The sequence below is a fragment of the Notolepis coatsorum genome, assembly GCF_963971535.1.
Source record: "Notolepis coatsorum genome assembly, chromosome: 10".
NCBI lineage: Eukaryota > Metazoa > Chordata > Actinopteri > Aulopiformes > Paralepididae > Notolepis > Notolepis coatsorum.
The window spans coordinates 23,261,947-23,280,437 of record NC_140174.1 but is presented as its reverse complement, the minus strand read 5'-3'; the positions used below and the strand labels follow the sequence as shown (position 1 = coordinate 23,280,437).

The 18,491-nt window shown below is 45.0% G+C and overlaps 2 protein-coding genes across 2 annotated transcripts in view; both read left to right on the top strand.

The window, feature by feature from the left end:
* tnrc6ba (trinucleotide repeat containing adaptor 6Ba) overlaps positions 1 to 8,672 on the top strand; it is a 70,745-nt gene extending 62,073 nt beyond the window's left edge. Inside the window, 4 exon segments of the mRNA XM_084323756.1 lie at positions 3,036 to 3,242; positions 3,531 to 3,598; positions 4,601 to 4,740; positions 8,000 to 8,672. Of these exon segments, the coding sequence (XP_084179882.1) occupies positions 3,036 to 3,242; positions 3,531 to 3,598; positions 4,601 to 4,740; positions 8,000 to 8,525 (941 nt within the window). The 3' untranslated portion in view covers positions 8,526 to 8,672.
* A 4,938-nt stretch (positions 8,673 to 13,610) lies between these two features.
* Positions 13,611 to 18,491, top strand: part of csnk1e (casein kinase 1, epsilon) — a 45,929-nt gene continuing 41,048 nt past the window's right edge. Inside the window, exons 1-3 of the mRNA XM_084322844.1 lie at positions 13,611 to 13,737; positions 15,454 to 15,551; positions 18,008 to 18,118. Of these exons, the coding sequence (XP_084178970.1) occupies positions 15,476 to 15,551; positions 18,008 to 18,118 (187 nt within the window). The 5' untranslated portion in view covers positions 13,611 to 13,737; positions 15,454 to 15,475. The remainder of the gene's footprint in view (positions 13,738 to 15,453; positions 15,552 to 18,007; positions 18,119 to 18,491) is intronic.

Here is an 18,491-nt window from a genome sequence, read left to right as displayed (position 1 = left end):
TACTAGGCTATTTGCTAGTAGCCTGAGGCTATCTCTGCCAAGGAGGTTGGCTTTCCTAGCTAGGTACCTGGGCCCTCATGCATCAACGTGGACGTAGAACTTGACCTACTTCCACACGTAAGCACGGAATGTAGAACTAGCGTACGCACAGGGAAGTCGGCATTCATCACACGTGCGTACGCAGGCTCTATGCCCTGCCGTGTTGATGAATACCACTTTGTTCTACCGTCAATGCTCGTGCATGATTATCCATATATGGTCATGAAAATGAGGAAACACCCCCCATGGGATGTGAAATAATGGACCGACCCGAGCGGGACTCCGAGAAACTCCACGGAGAATTCACTGCTGTCGAACCAAGAAGACACTATCGCGTATTATGATTTATGGGATAAATAAAAGGCGGACTTGTAAACGGTGATGTCAGATATCAACGGCTCCCTAAGACCATTGCTGCAATTCTGCCTGGACAGCTCAAAATACTAATAAAGACCGTTCGTTGACCACTGTTTGGCGTTGGTTGTGTGTCATTATAACCGTGCTGTAATATGAATGCCTTTATTAGTTGTTCGATTGGCTATATGATTTTTAGAGGCATCTATTTTGTTGTCGGCTAATAAAGACCGCGCTGGAATATGACTGCCTTTTCCCGTGTTGTTTGATTAATACCCACGGATTAAAGTTCTCCTCAATTCTATTCCAAATCGCGATGGATCTCCCGTCAATTTTCTACCTGCTGCATATGATTTCTAGAGGCATACTACAATCTATTTTGATGTCAGTATTGGGTAGCCTATATAAACAATATAATACAAGAGCATATACAAGAACAATGAATCTCACTGCATGTATGATGTATCCTGCCTTTCAATACATGAACTTGAATTCCATCATGTTTGTGTGCGGGACTCAAGGCTGCTGTCACAATGGGTGGTACCGCCGTACAGTAATAATAACAGTCCACACAATATCACGATCCATGCCATAGCCTATGTTCCATTAGGACATGATCTGTGACGACAAATGTTCTAGAATGTTTGATTAAGATATCATACTCTGACAGCATGCCTATGAGCAACAAAAACGCGAACTTGAATCCCATCATATAGTCTGTCCACTATATCTGCATGGTGTCATTGCAATGCGTTTTCTATTCTTTCTTGTACAGTAAAAAGGGGGAAGAACACTATATTCATATGACTTATTCTGCTTACAGCTTCGAAATTCCACTTGTTTCGTTTAACGTAAAGCCTTTTAAATATAATCAAAACGTTCCCGTGTTTCGGCGGTCTGTGCGCAAAATAATAACGAGTTGAGCTTTATGATGAATTGAAAATGGGGGACCCTGATGTAAACAGGACGAAAGTTGGTCTGCATCCCCAATTAACAATTGTATGTACTGAGCTGTACTGTACTGTACCCATTCTGCAATCTGTTAATAAACTTTTCAATCAATCAATCAATCAAGCTACGCGGAGCGCAGTCAGTCAGTAGCCTACACCCCGTATATTCCGATAACGCTATATAAACCATGCTGCATTCATTCTGAGAGAAAGATCTATTATTCCAAATGCTATTTATAGGGTTTTGACCATAATTACACTACTGTTGCTATCTTACAATGAACTATAATGAACTACGGTTCATACAGAACATCCAGTGTTATTATGCACAGAAGCTCATTTCCTTGTTGTAATAATATATTCTACCACTGGGAGCTAGGTACGCCAGGTCTGACCTGTGCGTAGATGTACGCACGAAGTCAAGTTCAAGTTCAAATTGATGAATCCCACTCTTTGCTTAGAAATGATCGTACGCACGGGTTACGCACAGATCTGTGCGTAGAACACGTTGATGCATGAGGGCCCTGGTGCGGGCGTTGACTTTGCCCAGTACTTGGGAGGCCATAGCCTCCCCATCTAGGCTCCCGTCTATCATACAGCCTAGATACTTCGCTTTTTTTTTTTTGCTGTTTTAGGGTTACAGCTCCTAGCTGGATATTAAACTCCTGTGCTTTCCTGAGCTTGGGCTTGGAGCCTAATAGTACTGCCTCTGTCTTACCTAGGTGAAGAGAAAGCCTGTTGTCCGAAAGCCACCTGCTGACCCCTGCAAGTTCTTCACCTAGCATCTGTTCTAGTGTGTTCTGATCCTTGTGTGAGACTAGCAGGGCTGAGTCGTCTGCAAATAAAAACAAGTTACATGAGCATGCTGCTGACATGTAATTTATGTACAGTAAAAAAAGGAGAGGTCCTAGCACGCTTCCTTGTGGGACCCCACATACAATGGGCTTGGCCTCTGACATAGTGCCACTGACCTCAACCCGCTGCACCCTATCAGCAAGGTAGGAAGAGAACCATCTGACCACTGTCTCAGACATACCCAAGGCCTTAAGCTTGGAGAGCAGTATGTCATGGTTCACTGTGTCGAAAGCCTTCTGTAGGTCTAGAAGAACTAGCCCACACAGCTTACCTGAATCTATCTCCCTCCTGATACTGTCTGTAAGATAAAGAAGACATGTTTCAGTAGAGTAGGACTTCCTAAAGCCGGATTGGAGGTCTGTTCAATGCAGAGTAGAAGTAACTGAGTTACCATACAATATATTATACAATATACTAATATACAATATACTATATAGTGCAAAGCAGAAATGGGATGAGGTACAATTTAGGTACAATTTACAGTAAGGTGTAATGAGGTATGGGTTGTAGTGCAAATTCTTTACCAATAAATATAAAGTGTGTTTAGGTGTTCTAAAGTGTGTAAAGTGGGTGCTGCAGTGAGTTGTTTGTTTAAAGTGAGTGTGTGCGTGTGGATGTGTGTGCTGTGAGTGCATTTGATGGTTGTTACATAGTGTTATTGTTCGTTGAGCATCCTGATGGCCTGGGGATAGAAGCTTCTTCTGAGTCTTTCTGTGCTTGCCATGAGACTCCGGTATCGCTTGCCTGAATCTGGGAAAACATGCCCATCCCTTATTATCTGGTTTGCTCTGCCGCCACCATGTTCATTTATCATCTCATCCCCTGTCTCCCATACAGCAAAGTACACAGAATACAAGACCAGCTGGCCCCCCGAGCCCATTGGACACAACAAGCCCTGGAAAGCCAATCGTGGCAGCAGCCAGACCCAACTGCCCCGCCCACCTCCAGGACTGGCCAATCAAAAACAGCCGTCGCCTTCCCCTTGGTCAGGGGGAGCCCCTCGGTTGGCTGCCAGGGGTTGGGGCGGTGGCTCCAGCACCACTGGTAATGTCGTAACGCGTTGTTGGTGTCGCTTCCATCTAGCGCTTCCCCGTGTACAGCCGTGTACTACTACCCTGTGTTGAAATATTCATATATAAATGTGAAAGTAGCGTGGTTCCTGAGATGGAACACGGGGCTCTTTTTAAAACAAGTGCATTCATATTTGATCTTGGGGTGCAGCCAAGCTAGGGCGAAAGCAGTGCAAGTTATTTCTCAATCATTGGGTTTGAGAGGCTGCAGGTAATACACAGGGAGGGATAAACTAATCTCTCTCTCCCCCTCCCTCCCCAGGCTCTACATGGAGTGATGGCAGCTCCAGAGGAAGCTGTTGGTTGGTGCTCAGCAATCTCACGCCACAGGTGGGTACAAACACAGCCTCTCTTATCTCTTCTCTGTGGAACATTGACTTGGAGGAATTCTCAGACTGATAGACGTAGGATTTGTCGACTGATTGATTAGTTGATTTAATCTACAAATCTATAGAATGTGAGTTTTCCCACGTCCAATAATGCAGAAGGACCTCTTTAAATCTAGTGCTTTCCAGAGATGTGCTAATAATATTTCAGGAAATACTCATTCAGTATTAGTTAGTATCAACTAACAAAGACTAAAGACAAAGACTATCTCTCTCCACTCTGAGGACGGGCAGTACAGGACAACAGTCACTGGCAAAGCAGGGCTGGCCCCGAACGTTCAAATGGTTCAGAAATAATTTCGTATATTGGCATGCAAAGCTCAATTCAGTAATATATTGTGAAATAATGTTCCAGCTAACGTTAGCTAGGTAATGTTAACGTTAGCAAACTCAGTGAATCATAATACCGGTAACGTTACTTCAATAAGTGAATAAGGAACAGGAGAGCAGAGAGGAACAGGAGAGCAGAGTGGAACAGGAGAGCAGAGTGGAACAGGAGAGCAGAAAGAGAGGAGAGAAAACTAAGTTTAAGCACAGGCTGACAAGACAAGGTTCCACCCATGGCTCTACCACACTGATTATGGTGAGTATTCAAAATAAAATAAGATAAGATATCTTATGATGAGATAAGTCATAGCAGCATTGAGGAGGTGGGAGGGGAGGTACAGGTATGGCCAGGGTAATAGTAGAAAGGCATAAATATAGGCAATACAATCTAGATCTGAAGATACAAATAAGAGAGTAATACATTTCTGTAATTTCTATCATTTCCTTTTTACTTTGATAGAATAAGAGTACTTTGGACAGATACAAAATCCTAAATGAATGTATTTAGAAAAGCACAAAATGTGTGAAAAGCCATTGGATTGGATGAAGTAGTTTTTCTCGCCAGTGTATCATGTTCTCGCCTCACACCTAACCTCACATCTGTCCACCTTCAATTCAGATTGACGGCTCCACCCTGAGGACCATCTGCATGCAGCACGGCCCCCTGCTGACCTTTCACCTCGGCCTGACCCAGGGCAGCGCTCTGATTCGCTACAGCTCCAAACAGGAAGCAGCCAAGGCCCAGAGCGCACTGCACATGTAAGACTCGAAGGTTCCACGTGTTCTTACACTTGGTTCAGTTTCGGCATTTCCAAGTCAACTCAGAGGCATTAGTCAGCATTTCTGTGCGTTTTCTTTTTTGGGGGGGGGGGGGGGACCTTCAATAAACCAGTAGTAGATGATCATAATGTTCTAGGGGGCACAGAGTTGACAAGAGAATTGGCAATGTAGCTGCGTCCTGTTCCATTTAGTGCTTTGTATATAAGGAGGAGGACCTTGAAATTGATATATCTAAAATAATATAAATGTTACCGGAAGCCAATGCAAGGTAGCTAACACTGGACTGATGCGGTCTCTCCTCTACAGTTGGCTTGAGATAAAGGCATGGATCGGTTTCTAAGGTGCAAGAATTATGTTTTGTCACCTAGTTGGTGTGTGATTTAAAGCTTAGGTCTGAGTCTATTATAACACCAAGACTTGTAATTGCAATATTGTCCACAATAATCGCAATCGCACTCTTTCACCAGATCACGCAGCCCTAGTTTTAAGCGGTGCGGACGGTGTGCGCGGTCTCTGTGAACGTCGGATCGTTTCAGAGTTCATGGCTCGGAGAACGGAGTGCACGTTCTGTCACGGCAACCATTGCAAATCGCAATGCAGTCTGTACGCTCCGTCCGCGTTCACGTCGTTACAAAATCCATCACTGATATGATCGTGTCTGGTCAGTAACATGGATCTCCCAGTCCCTCCACTCTGCAGTAAACACAAAATTAATTTTCTGGTATCCCTTCCCACTTTATCCAATCAGGAGAGAGAACCCTAGATATTTTTACTAATTTCAAGAAATCTTGCCAAGCCACGCTTGCTTACTGCACTGGCAGATTATTTTACCCATTTAAAGCATATATTTGCTTAAAACAAGTTTTTATTTCTTTTATTTTTTCAGTATGGAGTTCTCTCTCCTGATTAGCTAACGTGCATTTTCTGTCTGCTGCAGAGCAGAGAGCCAGAGACACTGGGAGACCCATGTTACTGACCAGACACTATATCAGTGATTGCTGTCGGAATGTAGAGCTATCATTTTAACAACTAAATACCACTTACAGCTCCTTTTAATTTACCTCTGACCCTAGTCAAAGTATTCTTTACCTATCGATTGATGTCTCAGGCCTGATGGCTCTGAGGGAGGGTTAGCCTGGCCTCGGAGCATCAGAAATGGCTATTGGGCAGCAGACGTATCATGTTTACTGGGCTCTAAATGGTTTAACTCGTGGAGGTGGGCGTGTCGGCAGCGTAGGTGCGTTGCTGAACGTGCTGCGTTCGCGCCTCTGCAGCATCACTTGCATACGGCACGGGTCTCGGTGGAATCCTACGCTCCGTGTTTGCTCTCCGCCGGTACAAAGTGTTTCCAACCCTGTTCTGCCGCTCTCCTTGTCAATCGACACCGGTCACGGAAACTTAAAGGGGAACTATCTTATAAATGGCCTTTTTGAGTGTTTAGCATTGTTTCCTAGCTATGTGAACTTATATTAATATGATCTATGTCTCAAAATTCTCATATAGGCGCATTCTTCCAATTCTCCTCTCACAATATTCACCCTCACTGAACTGAGTCATTTGAAAATGTGCCCTATATGTGATGTCATAAAGACACCGCTGCATGTTAATGTTCAGGCGGGGCCGACGCTGCGCAGTGGTTTAGGAGCCCAGGCTCAAAACAGCTCGAGATCTTTTTGAGGACTTGATTAGAAATACAAAACAATGAATAAAAAAATATATATATATTACAGAGGTGTTCCATAGACTCACATTGTGTAAAAGTGCCCAAATAGTGAAAGAAATAGTAAAATAGTTCCCCTTTAACAATGTGACAACGAGACCAAAGAGTGATGAGAGTGGATGAGACGAGAGTTGCACTTTGAGTGAGAGGAGGCCAGGTGTGTGTGTGTGTGTGTATAGCCTGTGTGTGTGTGTTAAGGCTGAGCCCGAACGTTCGAACGTTCATTCGTTACGCTGACATTCGGACTTTAATTAATGGGTTCGAACGTTCGGTGGGAAAAAAATAAAGGAGGCGCACAGGGTTGAGGCGATGTGAAGCGGCGCGTCCCCCCGGCTCTCGTCTCAACCAGTATGGTCTGCCGGGCTGTAGCGGGATACTATTGTCTCAACCAGAGCTCTCAACCAATGCAATAGAACAATTTTGATTGACAGGCGATTCTGCCAATTATGTCACACCGCTTGCACCCGCCTCTGCTGTTACCACCAATCGGCAAGCGTTTATTCGTTTTTTACTTCCGGCAATGCCGCCATTGATCTGCTTGTAACAGACTTACCGTAGCTAATACGTTAGCTCCCCGCCGAGGAAGTAAAAGTCGTAACAAGGTTAGGATCATTAATGAATACCAGCCTTTTTCGGCCACGGAGCGCGAGCTTCATGGCGGGAGGTGGTTGCGTTGGAAACAACTCTGGCCGAGGGCGGACGGGCAGCAGGCGTGTTGGGAGCCCGGCGGGACCCCGCCGGTGTCTCTCTGCCGTTCCGAGGTAGACGGTGGACGGGTCTGTTGAGGAGCCGAGGCGCGCGCCTCTCTCCCCTTCCCGTCGACCAAGAGTGAATACCTGTTATTGAATGTGTAACACTAACTATATACGTTAATGCCACAAAACGAATGCCTTTGTTTATCTAGCCCCTTACGTGACTGCGGTGTGCAAGGGCTATTGTTTATCATAAGTAGTAACTTTGATGCAGTAGCTTGTTTATTTTTTTCTGAGTGCTTTGTTTAATTACATGTTTACATGAACAGCCACCACTGTAAACATGTTTTTCACCAATAGACTATGCAATGCCGCCCTCCGTAGGATCTATAATAATAGTTAATAAAAAAAAAATTTAAAGTATTATTATTAAAGAAAATTTAAAAAAAAATGTATTAAAACATTTTTTAATTGAATTTAAAAAAAAAAAGAACGTTCGATAAACCCTGGCGAACGTTCGAACCCTAAAAACAGGGTTCGGGGACAGCCTTAGTGTGTGTGTGTGTGTGTCACTGCCTGTGTATAGCCTGTGTGTCACTGCCTCTGTGTGTGTGTGTAGCTAGCCGGCTGTGTGTCACTGCCTCTGTGTGTGTGTGTAGCCTGTGTGTCACTGCCTCTGTGTGTGTGTGTGTGTGTGTGTAGCCTGTGTGTCACTGCCTCTGTGTGTGTGTGTAGCCTGTGTGTCACTGCCTCTGTGTGTGTGTGTGTAGCGGCGCCTGTGTGTCACTGTGTGTGTGTGCTCTAACTGTGTTGTTTGTGCGACCAGGTGCGTGCTGGGCAACACCACCATCTTGGCGGAGTTCGTGAGCGAGGAGGAGGTGGCTCGCTACATTGCACATTCCCAGGCAGGAGGAGGAGGCAGCGGAGGGACCAGTGCCGGGTCCCCGGGCTCCGGGCCCGCCGGAAGCTCCGTGGTGGGGGCCACCAGTAACGGAGGGGGTGAGAGGGCGGGAGGTGAGGGAGGAGGCAGCGTCGCCGTGGGAGGAGCAGGGAGCGGAGGAGGAGGGGGCGTGCCCTCCAGCTCCGGCTGGCAGAGTCTCGACGGTACGGGCAACTCTCCGGACCCGCCGGCCAGCCAGGGGCCCGGCCTGGGCATCTTCGCCCAGTGGAGCAGCAACGGAGGGGGCGTGGGCATGGAGGCCGGGAGGCAGGGGCTGTGGGGAGGGATGGGGGGCGCCGGGTACCCCAGCAGTAGCCTTTGGGGGTCTCCGGCGATGGACGACCGCCACCAGATGGGCAGTCCTGCCGCACTGCTGCCCGGAGACCTGCTGGGAGGGGGCGACTCCATCTGAAGGGACGGGAGTCGTTGTCGTTGTCCCCCCCCCAGGACGGATTCTACCATTGACTGACGGACACACACACACGCACACACACCGACATGCACAAAACAAACACATACACACAGGTTATATCCATATTGTACTATATACAGATGTTCACTGTGTATTCATTTACACAAACATGACATTAATTCTGACTACACTGGTCACCAACACATTATCTCGCTCTCTTTCTCACACTCACACTCTGTCTCTCTCTCTCTCTCTATCTCTCTCTCTCTCTCTCTCTCTCTCTCTCTCTCTCTCTCTCTATCTATCTCACACACACACACACACACACACACACACACACATAAACATGAACCCATTTTACCTTTCAAATGAAGACGTCAACAGTGAAAACTTGAAGCAGAAAAAGGTGAAAACCATTGGACTCCTCCCAGGACTCAACTGGATCCCTCTTTATCTTTTTACTTATCGATCAAACCCCCGCAGCAGCCTGAGAGCCCATCCCTCAGACACGCACTACTGTATAGAGACTCAAGCAGTCACCCCCCCCCCCCCCCCCCTCATTAATAGCTGAGTCTCCATATTCATACTAGCGGACTAGGACCTTACACACTCGCTGGTGTTCTTCAGAGTTCTCAAGTTTGCGGGTCCCAGGGACAGGGACGGGGGACTGGTAGGGGGGGGGGGGGGGGGGTTACGGGGCGTGTGATGGAGTGGAAGCCCGGGCCCCTACACGGTTAACGGAGAACTGAACGTCCCGACTACAGTGCAGCGTCAGCGGCCCAAGATCAGGGAAATGCGACGAGTGGCGTCGCCTAGGAAACCAACACATCTCTCTCTCTGTAGAAATGAGCCATGAATATGTCAACCAGGGTTTAAAAAAAATATATACATATATATATGAAAAAAGAAATCACGGCAATGGCCAAACTCGCACTACATATGGCTCTGGGGTTCGACCAGTCACTCCCATTTTTCCACTGAGAACTTGACACAGAAACCTTATACAGGGCGACATGTTACAATAGAAGTGGCCTTGGTTATACAGTCCACAGGCCAGGAACCATGTCACTATCACCCCCTCCTCTACTCATTCTTACCAGTTACACACTGCTCTTATATTTGACAAGCAAAATTGTATCTCCTTGTTGTATGTACGTCAACTGTTATCGTTTTTTTTGTTTTGAAGAAAAGAAGAAATGAAAAAAAGTAATATGTGTAACATGGTGGAAAAACCCAGAGAGAAAAAAACCTCTCTCTCTCTCTCTCCCTCCCTCCCTTTTGCTCTCTCCCTGTCTCTTTCTCTGTACCCCTTTCCCTTTCTCTCCCCCTCTCCCTTTCGCTCTCCCCCCGTCTCTGTCTCCCTTCTTCTCTCCTTTTCGCTCTCCCCGTCTTTCTCTCCCTTTCTCCCTTCCTTTCTCTATATTTCCATTTCTCTCCCTTTTTCCCCCCTCTCCCTTTCCCTCTATCCCTCTCTTTCTCTCCCTCCCTCCCTCTCCACCCATTCAAACGCTGACCTCGTTATTGTATTATTATTTTTTTATTTTTTTTGGTTCTTATGTAACATTGTCATGACGATAATGATGATTCTGATGACTTACTTACTAAGCTGTTAAAGGTGCCCTCCTGCCTGTGTGCATGATAGGAGAGTTTGACAGTGATCGAATGGAACGGAGGAGGAGACAATGTTGACGATATCGGGAGTGTCTGTGTTGTTATGGCTACAATGGTGAATGTTTTCTTGTTTTTTATTTTTTTTGTTTTTTTGTTTGTTTTTTCCTTGTCCATGAGAGATTCATGAGTAACAAGTGTTGCGTGTGTGTGGTGTGTGTGCATGCGTGCACGTGTGTGGTGATGTGTGTGTGTGTGCGTGTGTGTGTGTGCGCATGCGTGCTTTCCAACACTTATCTATCCCAGTCAGGGAAGTGAATACATGTTTTGACTGCTTGCATCAGGTATGATTGATTGTGTGCGTGCGTGTGTGTGTGAGAGTGTGTGTGTGTGTTTGTATTTCTGGACTTGCGTAGATGAAAAGTTCAAAAACATTGGCACTAATGCATATGTCTCTTAAGTTGTGTTTTTTTCTTTTCTTTTTTTTAAAGCAGCATATTGTTTATTTTATTTTATTTTTTGTCCAAATGCAATAATAAGAGAATGATTTTGTTTTTTAAGAAGAAGCAACCAACTGAAGGCATTTGTATCGACATGCCAAACCCTACCCACACCAAGCTGAGCTGGAAAGTGTGTTTTACTGACACGTTGTTAAACGACATTACCTATCGGTTTTTTTTTCTTTCTTTTTTTTTTCTTCTGTTGTTGTTGTTGATATGTATCAATTTAAATTAAGGCGGTCTTTATTATCACTCCTGTTCAGGAACTTTTTTTTTGTCAGATTTTACAAAAAGGAGAGGAAATTAATTTAAAGCGGAAAAGAACAAGATAATAAAGGTTGAATTGAAACTTGTGTCTTGGTTTTAATTTGAAGTCGAATTTAAACTTGGTTTCTATTTGATGTTGTGTTGATCCCGTCAGACAGGACATTTAGGGGCACGTCACCAAAAAACAATGCCGATTCATTTAGCATGTAATCTCGTATGCATCGGGGGAAAAACACCTTCAATTAGTTTGAGAGTAAATTAGTTTGAATATGGCCACCGATGATGTCATCTGGGTCATTGAATCCTTGTGTTGTATTAATTCCAGATTTTTTATTTAATTTACAATGATGGCCTGGCAGGACAAGGGGTACAAAAACAAAAGAGACAGATGATGCATACATCAGAGGTAAGGGAAATAATTAAAACAAACTACCAAATAAAATGATACGGTATGTAATATCTGAGGCACAACAGTCGAATTACAGTTAAAAGGCTGGGTGACAGTTGCAGCTGTGTAAACAATACGATACAGCTCAATGAAATGATAAGATAACAGTATAAGACAACTCACTTGTTCATCTAAACCATTTCATTGAGCTGTAATACAACAGATTCTATGACCACTGGTGGCCATGTTCAAACTCATTTACTCAATAACTGTCCAACTAAATGAAGGTGTGCAAACAGGTTTTTGGATGTGTGAGATTGTGTGTAAAATAAATCAGCATTGTTTTGTTTTTTTACTTTCTATTTATAACCTTCACTCTAATTGATCAAATCAAATTTATTTATAAGGCCCGACAACACACGTTAATGTAATGTCCCCATGGGCCGTACAGGTCTTCTTTAAGCAAGTCAAGAAGAAAACGTAACAATAAGTCAAGAACAGAACAAGAACACCATAAGGTCCAAACATTTTTAGATGAATGCAAAAAATTAAAATTAAAGAATGCAAGCACTCCCAGACATACCCCACGCAAAGGTAAGGAAAAACTCACTAAAACCTAACAATAGGGAAAAAAGCTCCACAGGCAGTGTGGAGGAGAGAAACCTTAGAAGGGCCATTCAAGGGGGGATCTCCCTTCTTAGATGTTGGTGATAGTAGTGTTGCAGACGGACAGTTGGTAAGCATGCACTCATGTGTGTAGTGAAACACAGATGAGTGCATGCAATAGCAACTGGACATTTTGAAAGATTAAAGATAAAGCAAATAGCGATAACAACTGAACATTTTGAAAGATTAAAGATAGAGCTGATAGCGGATCTATTTGAGGCACAGGGGCGGCGCAAAGAGGGTCACGTCCTCCCCGTCTTAGTCACGGGACATTCAACACTCCGGTCATTGCTCAGGGACAGCCGGAGACAGGGAGATAACTCCCCGACATCATCGCGGGACGTCCGGCACTCCGGTCACCACTACGAGACCTCCGGAGACAGGGGGGCACGCAGAGGGGGTCGCAACCTCCCGGCCTTCATCACGGGATGTCCGACACTCCGGTCAGCACTCCAGGACAGCAAGTCATAGGGGGACAGGGAGACGGGACAGGCGTTAGACAGCTCATGTGATTGTAGTGGGCGAACATAGCAATAGATACAAGTGGTAAGCATATATGTGAATGGAGTAGATATATGAAGTAAGCATATTATGTGAATAGAATAGAAGTACTTAACCCAGCAATGAAACCGCGTTGACTGTTAATCTGTTAACAGTCTGTTAATGCTGTTAATCAGTTGACAGGACCACGGACAGACGACGGTAAATAACTGATCCAAGGCCTCGGAGGTGCATGTAGAGCAGTCACTACAATCTTGGCCAGATCAAAACCTAATCACTATTCCTCTCAAGTCTATGGAGTATTTCAGAAAGACTTTATAGCCCAACATTTTGTTTCCTGAGGCAAATAGAAGCCTAGTCTTTACCTCACAAGTAAGCTGGATGATCAATTCATAGTAAAAGGGTATTGTACACGACATCGGAGACTAGCAGAGTTTGCTCATAGAGTGCTTATAGCCTAATGGTCAAGCGACTTACACAGTCCAGGACACTCACTGTGCTTGATGAAATAGGCCTACTACTGGTGATGTTAACGACACAAAGGGCAAAGCACATTTAGCTCCGTTTTTGGATGTTCCATTAGGCTGCGGGCTTCTAATGTAATGGCCATGTGTATTCATACCCGTGAAAGAATGACATAAGGACATCTCTGAAAGGTTCAGCGGGCAGACGCCATGCAAAGCAGCACCCGGGGTACTAACATGCATTCTGTATGTGTGTGTCGTCATATATATTATAATGAATTGAAAATGGGGGACCCTGATGTAAACAAGACGAAAGTCTTTCTCTGGTCTGCATGATCCCCTTAACAATTGTATGTATTGAGCTGTACTGTACTGTACCCATTCTGCAATCTGTTAATAAAGTTTTCAATCAATCAATCAATGCTTTACTGGTCTGTGGCACGTCATACAACAAAAACAGCTGCGCGGTGGCTTTAAGGCAATCCGGGTATCTCCGAGAGAGAGGCTGTGGATGACATCATTGATATTGTCAATGGTGTAACGAAGGGGGAGAGAGAGAGAGAGAGGGACGGGTAGGATTTCAGAGTTTTTTTCCTCCAAAAATTGGTGTCGTTCGGAGAGCTGCAGAATCTTCCTGGCGTCGGTCGACCGGTTCTATTTGGGTCAAAGGGAGATCACAGCAGGTATGACGAGCCGTCAGAAGCCGCTTCTTCCGTCGGTCGCTGTCCATGGTCCTGTTGTCTGAGTGCCAACGACTCCCCTTTCAGCACCACGGAGGCAGCGAGCCGCGGTCCCCGAAGAGACACTGACATCACCGGGTGAGGAGGAGGAGACGGGATGCGGGTCCATTGACTTCTTCAGTGTGGCTGTGCTGGGGGGGGGGGGGGGGTCGTTTGGGGTAGTCAGGGGGGGTTGCAGGCGGACACACGGCTAGATAAATTGCAGGTCAGAGTCACTCGGGAGGGAGGGAGGAGAAAAGGGCGTTTTGGATCGAGAGGAGAGGAACCAACTCAAAGAAGGGTGCGGTTGTGAAAATATTAACAAACACTGGATAGATGCACCGTATATATAGGCGTGTATCCGTATTATGTTTTGGTCCTGCTGCACTTTTGGATCGCTTTCCCTTGCTTTACGCTTCCCGTGTTGTTGCCTATTGTTGGGCATTCGGGCTATATCGCTTTAGTAGAATCCGACCTTTGAGAATGTAGTGTTTTTGCCTGGCATTGCCATTTTGCAGCCTTGTTGCAACAATAGTGGTTCTTTCTCAGTTGTGTTGGACCACTGGCCATGCAGATTACTGGCTGAGCGTTCAGCAGCAAGTCACGAGTGGTCCGCGGTGCTGCGGGGCTGAGGAGGGCACAGTAACAGTAACAGGAACAGTGGGCCTACTGGCACTGCTATAGCGTCTCTGCAGCCGATCAGCTCTCTCTCTCCGATGTGTGTGTGGAGGATTGCACTGCGTTTATAAAGCAACGCGTTGCATTTAGCAATACAAAAAAAGTATATGTTTAATGTTGAGCTGTCTATCTGTATGTCATGTATGTCATGTCCTCCGGATGAATTGAAAATGGGGGACCCTGATGTAAACAAGACGAAAGTCTTTCTCTGGTCTGCATCCCCTTTTGTGTGTGTATTGAGCTGTATTGTACCCATTCTGCAATCTGTTAATAAAGTTGTCAATCAATCAATCAAGCTCCGATCAAATTTAAATAGATATAGAACTGTGAGTATAGCCTATACTAGTCTAGAAGGAGGGAGTAGTGCTTCTATAGCACACAGTCTCTTATTTGTGATAATGGCGGTGGGGGGGGGGGGGGGGGGAGGGCAAGTGGGCAACAACAGCAATATGAATTCAAAAGAAAGAAACTCTCACTTGTGTGTGTGGGCCTTATTATTGCACTGTGTGCTTCTTTCAGTCGGGTCGACTCTATGCTAATTCTGTGTAACGGGCTGGATTCCTTTGAAGTGGGTTGTTGCGCGAAAGAAAGCGTGTGAAATGCGGAACCGACTCTGAGCTGTGAATAAATCATAAAGCTGGATCCTCCTCACTGTGTTCCTGCCCTTCTCCCCTATAAGCCTGATTACAGCTCGCCGTGGCTTATAGTTAGTTTAAACCATTAGCTGGGAAGTAAAAACATCTGCTGCTTTCGTTTCACACCAACTTTCAGGCGAGATAAGTCACTTTTATATGCGTGAGAAATCGGCAGCGTTTTCCCCCCCTGTAGGTTTCTTCTTTCGTCGCCCAATAGATGACCCCGTTTGTATTTGTTTGATTATTTCTCATCCATCCCGCCTATTATCCATCTTTTTATCTATTTATTTTGAATCTGTCTTTTGAATCTTTTTTCAGTTGATCATACAGCAGCAACGACGAGCAGCGACCCCGTGGCTCGGCGCTTTGGAGGGGTTGTTGAACAGGGCAGCTTTGCACCACAGTGTCCTTCAAACCCTATTGATCGCTCGCGTGATTGATGACAGCTTGTGTGTGTGTGCGTGCGTGTGTGCGTGTGTGTGTATTTGCCCCCTCTATACAGTGAGTTGTAGAGCCCAGAAGCCATGGAGCTGAGGGTGGGAAACAAGTACCGCCTCGGGAGGAAGATCGGAAGTGGCTCGTTTGGAGATATCTACCTCGGTGAGAGTCTGGCCTGTTGGCAGTTTGTATCAACATCTATATTAGTACCCATGCAGGCTATACCTCCACCCTGGCTCAGTAACAGCAGATGAAAGATTGTGCTTAAAGGTGCTGTAAATGGTATTTCTTTGTTTATTAAAATAAGCGGTCTACATGTTAAAATGATATCTCTACACTCATGATAGCCACCATCACTGATATAGGGTGTCTGGTCACTTGGTCAGTAACATGGGTCTCCCAGTCCCTCCACTCTGCAGTAAACACTAAATACATGTTCTGGTATCCCTTCCCACTTTATCCAATCAGGAGAAAGAACTCCACACTGCACAAACTAGTTTTAAGCAAATGTGTCCTTGAAACAAGTCAAATAATCTACCAGTGCAGTAAGCAAATGTGGCTTGGCAATATTTCTTGAAATAAGTTTAAAAAAATATATATATATATATATCTAGCGATTCTAGGGTTCTCTCTCCTGATTGGATAAAGTGGGAAGGGATATGAGGAAATGTATTCTCTGTTTACTGCAGAGTAGAGGGACTGGGGGACCCATGTTACTGACAAAACACTATAATATCAGTGATGGCTGTCAAAATGTAGAGCTATTAACACTTATTTGAACAAAAAAATGCCACCTATACAGCACCTTTAAGAGGACAGCTTCTAGGAACACTCTATTTTATCCAAGTAAAAATAGGAGCAATCTCCACTCCACTATCGGAATAGTCCTCTGGAAGTCTTCCTAGGAGCTGTGATCTATTCCTGCTATTGTGTATTATCCTGAAACCATTAAACCTCACAACTATAACATATAAGGGGGCGACACAGTGGCTCAGGAGGTAGATAGAACGGTCGATGATGGTAATCAGAAGGTTCCCAGTTCGATTCCGGCTTCTCCCGGCAGCACGTCGAAGTGTCCTTGAGCAAGACGCTTAACCCCCAACTGTTCCCGGTGGGCAGGTTGGCACCTTGCGTGGTCGCCTCTGCCGCCAGTGTGTGAATGTGTGAGTGAATGGGTGAATGTGAGGCATAAGTTGTAAAGTGCTTTGGATGAAAGCTGCTATATAAATGCAGTTCATTTACCGTTTATATCGGAGTAGTCCTCTGGAGGTGTTCTAGAAGCTGTGATATATTCATGCTAGTTGTGTATTATCCTGAAACCATTAACCCTTTCACTACCGTCTGTAGTGTGGTAGTGACAGGGTTAACCTTCTGTAGTGTGGTTGTGAAAGGGTTAACCTTCTGTAGTGTGGTAGTGAAAGGGTTAACCTTATGTAGTGTGGTTGTGAAAGGGTTAACCTTATGTAGTGTGGTAGTGAAAGGGTTAACCTTATGTAGTGTGGTGGTGAAAGGGTTAACCTTCTGTAGTGTGGTTGTGAAAGAGTTAACCTTATGTAGTGTGGTTGTGAAAGAGTTAACCTTCTGTAGTGTGGTGGTGAAAGGGTTAACCTTCCGTAGTGGTAGTGAAAGGGCTAACCTTCTGTAGTGTGGTAGTGAAAGGGTTAACCTTCTGTAGTGTGGTTGTGAAAGGGTTAACCTTCCGTAGTGTGGTGGTGAAAGGGTTAACCTTCTGTGGTGTGGTTGTGAAAGAGTTAACCTTCCGTAGTGTGGTGGTGAAAGGGTTAACCTTCTGTAGTGTGGTTGTGAAAGGGTTAACCGTCTGTATTGTCGCAGTGAAAGGGTTAACCGTTTGGTAGTGTGGCAGTGAAAGGGTTAAACCTCACAACTATATCATACAAGAACCCACAAACACCAAGGATTTCTGTAAATCACGGCTACTACTATTACACTGTATCTTTTGCGACAAAGAAGCCATTGTGGAAGGAGAGACTAGGGTTATTTACTGTATATGTGACGTCTCTGTCGCTGCTACAACAAGGTACCCATGTACATGTCGAAATACTTCCCAAAGGTCAGTGAATTCCACGACCACAACACCAAATCATGTTCAACCCAGATTCGCTTCAAACAAGGGACTAAACACGTTTCGCAATTATGCCACAACAATGTGGAACGCCCTACCCACAGCCGTAAAATAATGTGAATCCCTACCCTCCTTCAAAACCGCTCTCATAGATAGAGCACCTACTGGTGGCTGCAATTAGAAACTGGCCAGGGTAAATGTCCAAACCCCCAGCCACCAACCCACCCAACCACCTCCAATGTACAGTTTCTTCCCCTTCAAATCTATATATTTTTTATGACCTCTTTCTCCTAAACAGTACTGTATATTTGTATGTCTTCTATGTCATAAATGTCTTGATGAAACAGTACTGTATATCTATCTGTATGTCATGTATGTCATAAATGTTGAAATTGAAAATGGGGGACCCTGATGTAAACAAGACGAAAGTCTTTTTCTGGTCTGCATCCCCTTAACAATTGTTTGTATTGAGCCGTATTGTATTGTACCCATTCTGAAATCTGTTAATAAAGTTTTCAATCAATGCTCCCACCAGGTGCTAACATCGCCACGGGAGAGGAGGTGGCCATCAAGCTGGAATGTGTGAAGACCAAACACCCCCAGCTCCACATTGAGAGCAAGTTCTACAAGATGATGCAGGGCGGAGGTGAGAGGGGCGTTTGGTAGGAACGTCGGGTCGTAAAATGTAAAGGCACACTCAGCGAGTTTTCTGATGCTTCTTGGAGCGTGGACCGTGTAGATTCAACCTCGTACAATTATGTGAAACAGGCACGTCGTTTAAAGGGCAGTTGAAATGGTTAACGTAAGTTAGGTCGACGTGTAGACTTGACCGTTAAAAACCCATTGAAACCGGGAAACACATTTGTGTGTATATACAGGCTATATAATGCATTATTAGCAGGCGTTGTAGGTCTAAAGGGGTTAAATCACACGCTTATTCTACATAATCGTACATAATGCTGCATTTACAAGTATGATCTTCACTGTGTGTCGACTGTCTTAGCTGATTTTCTATAGTT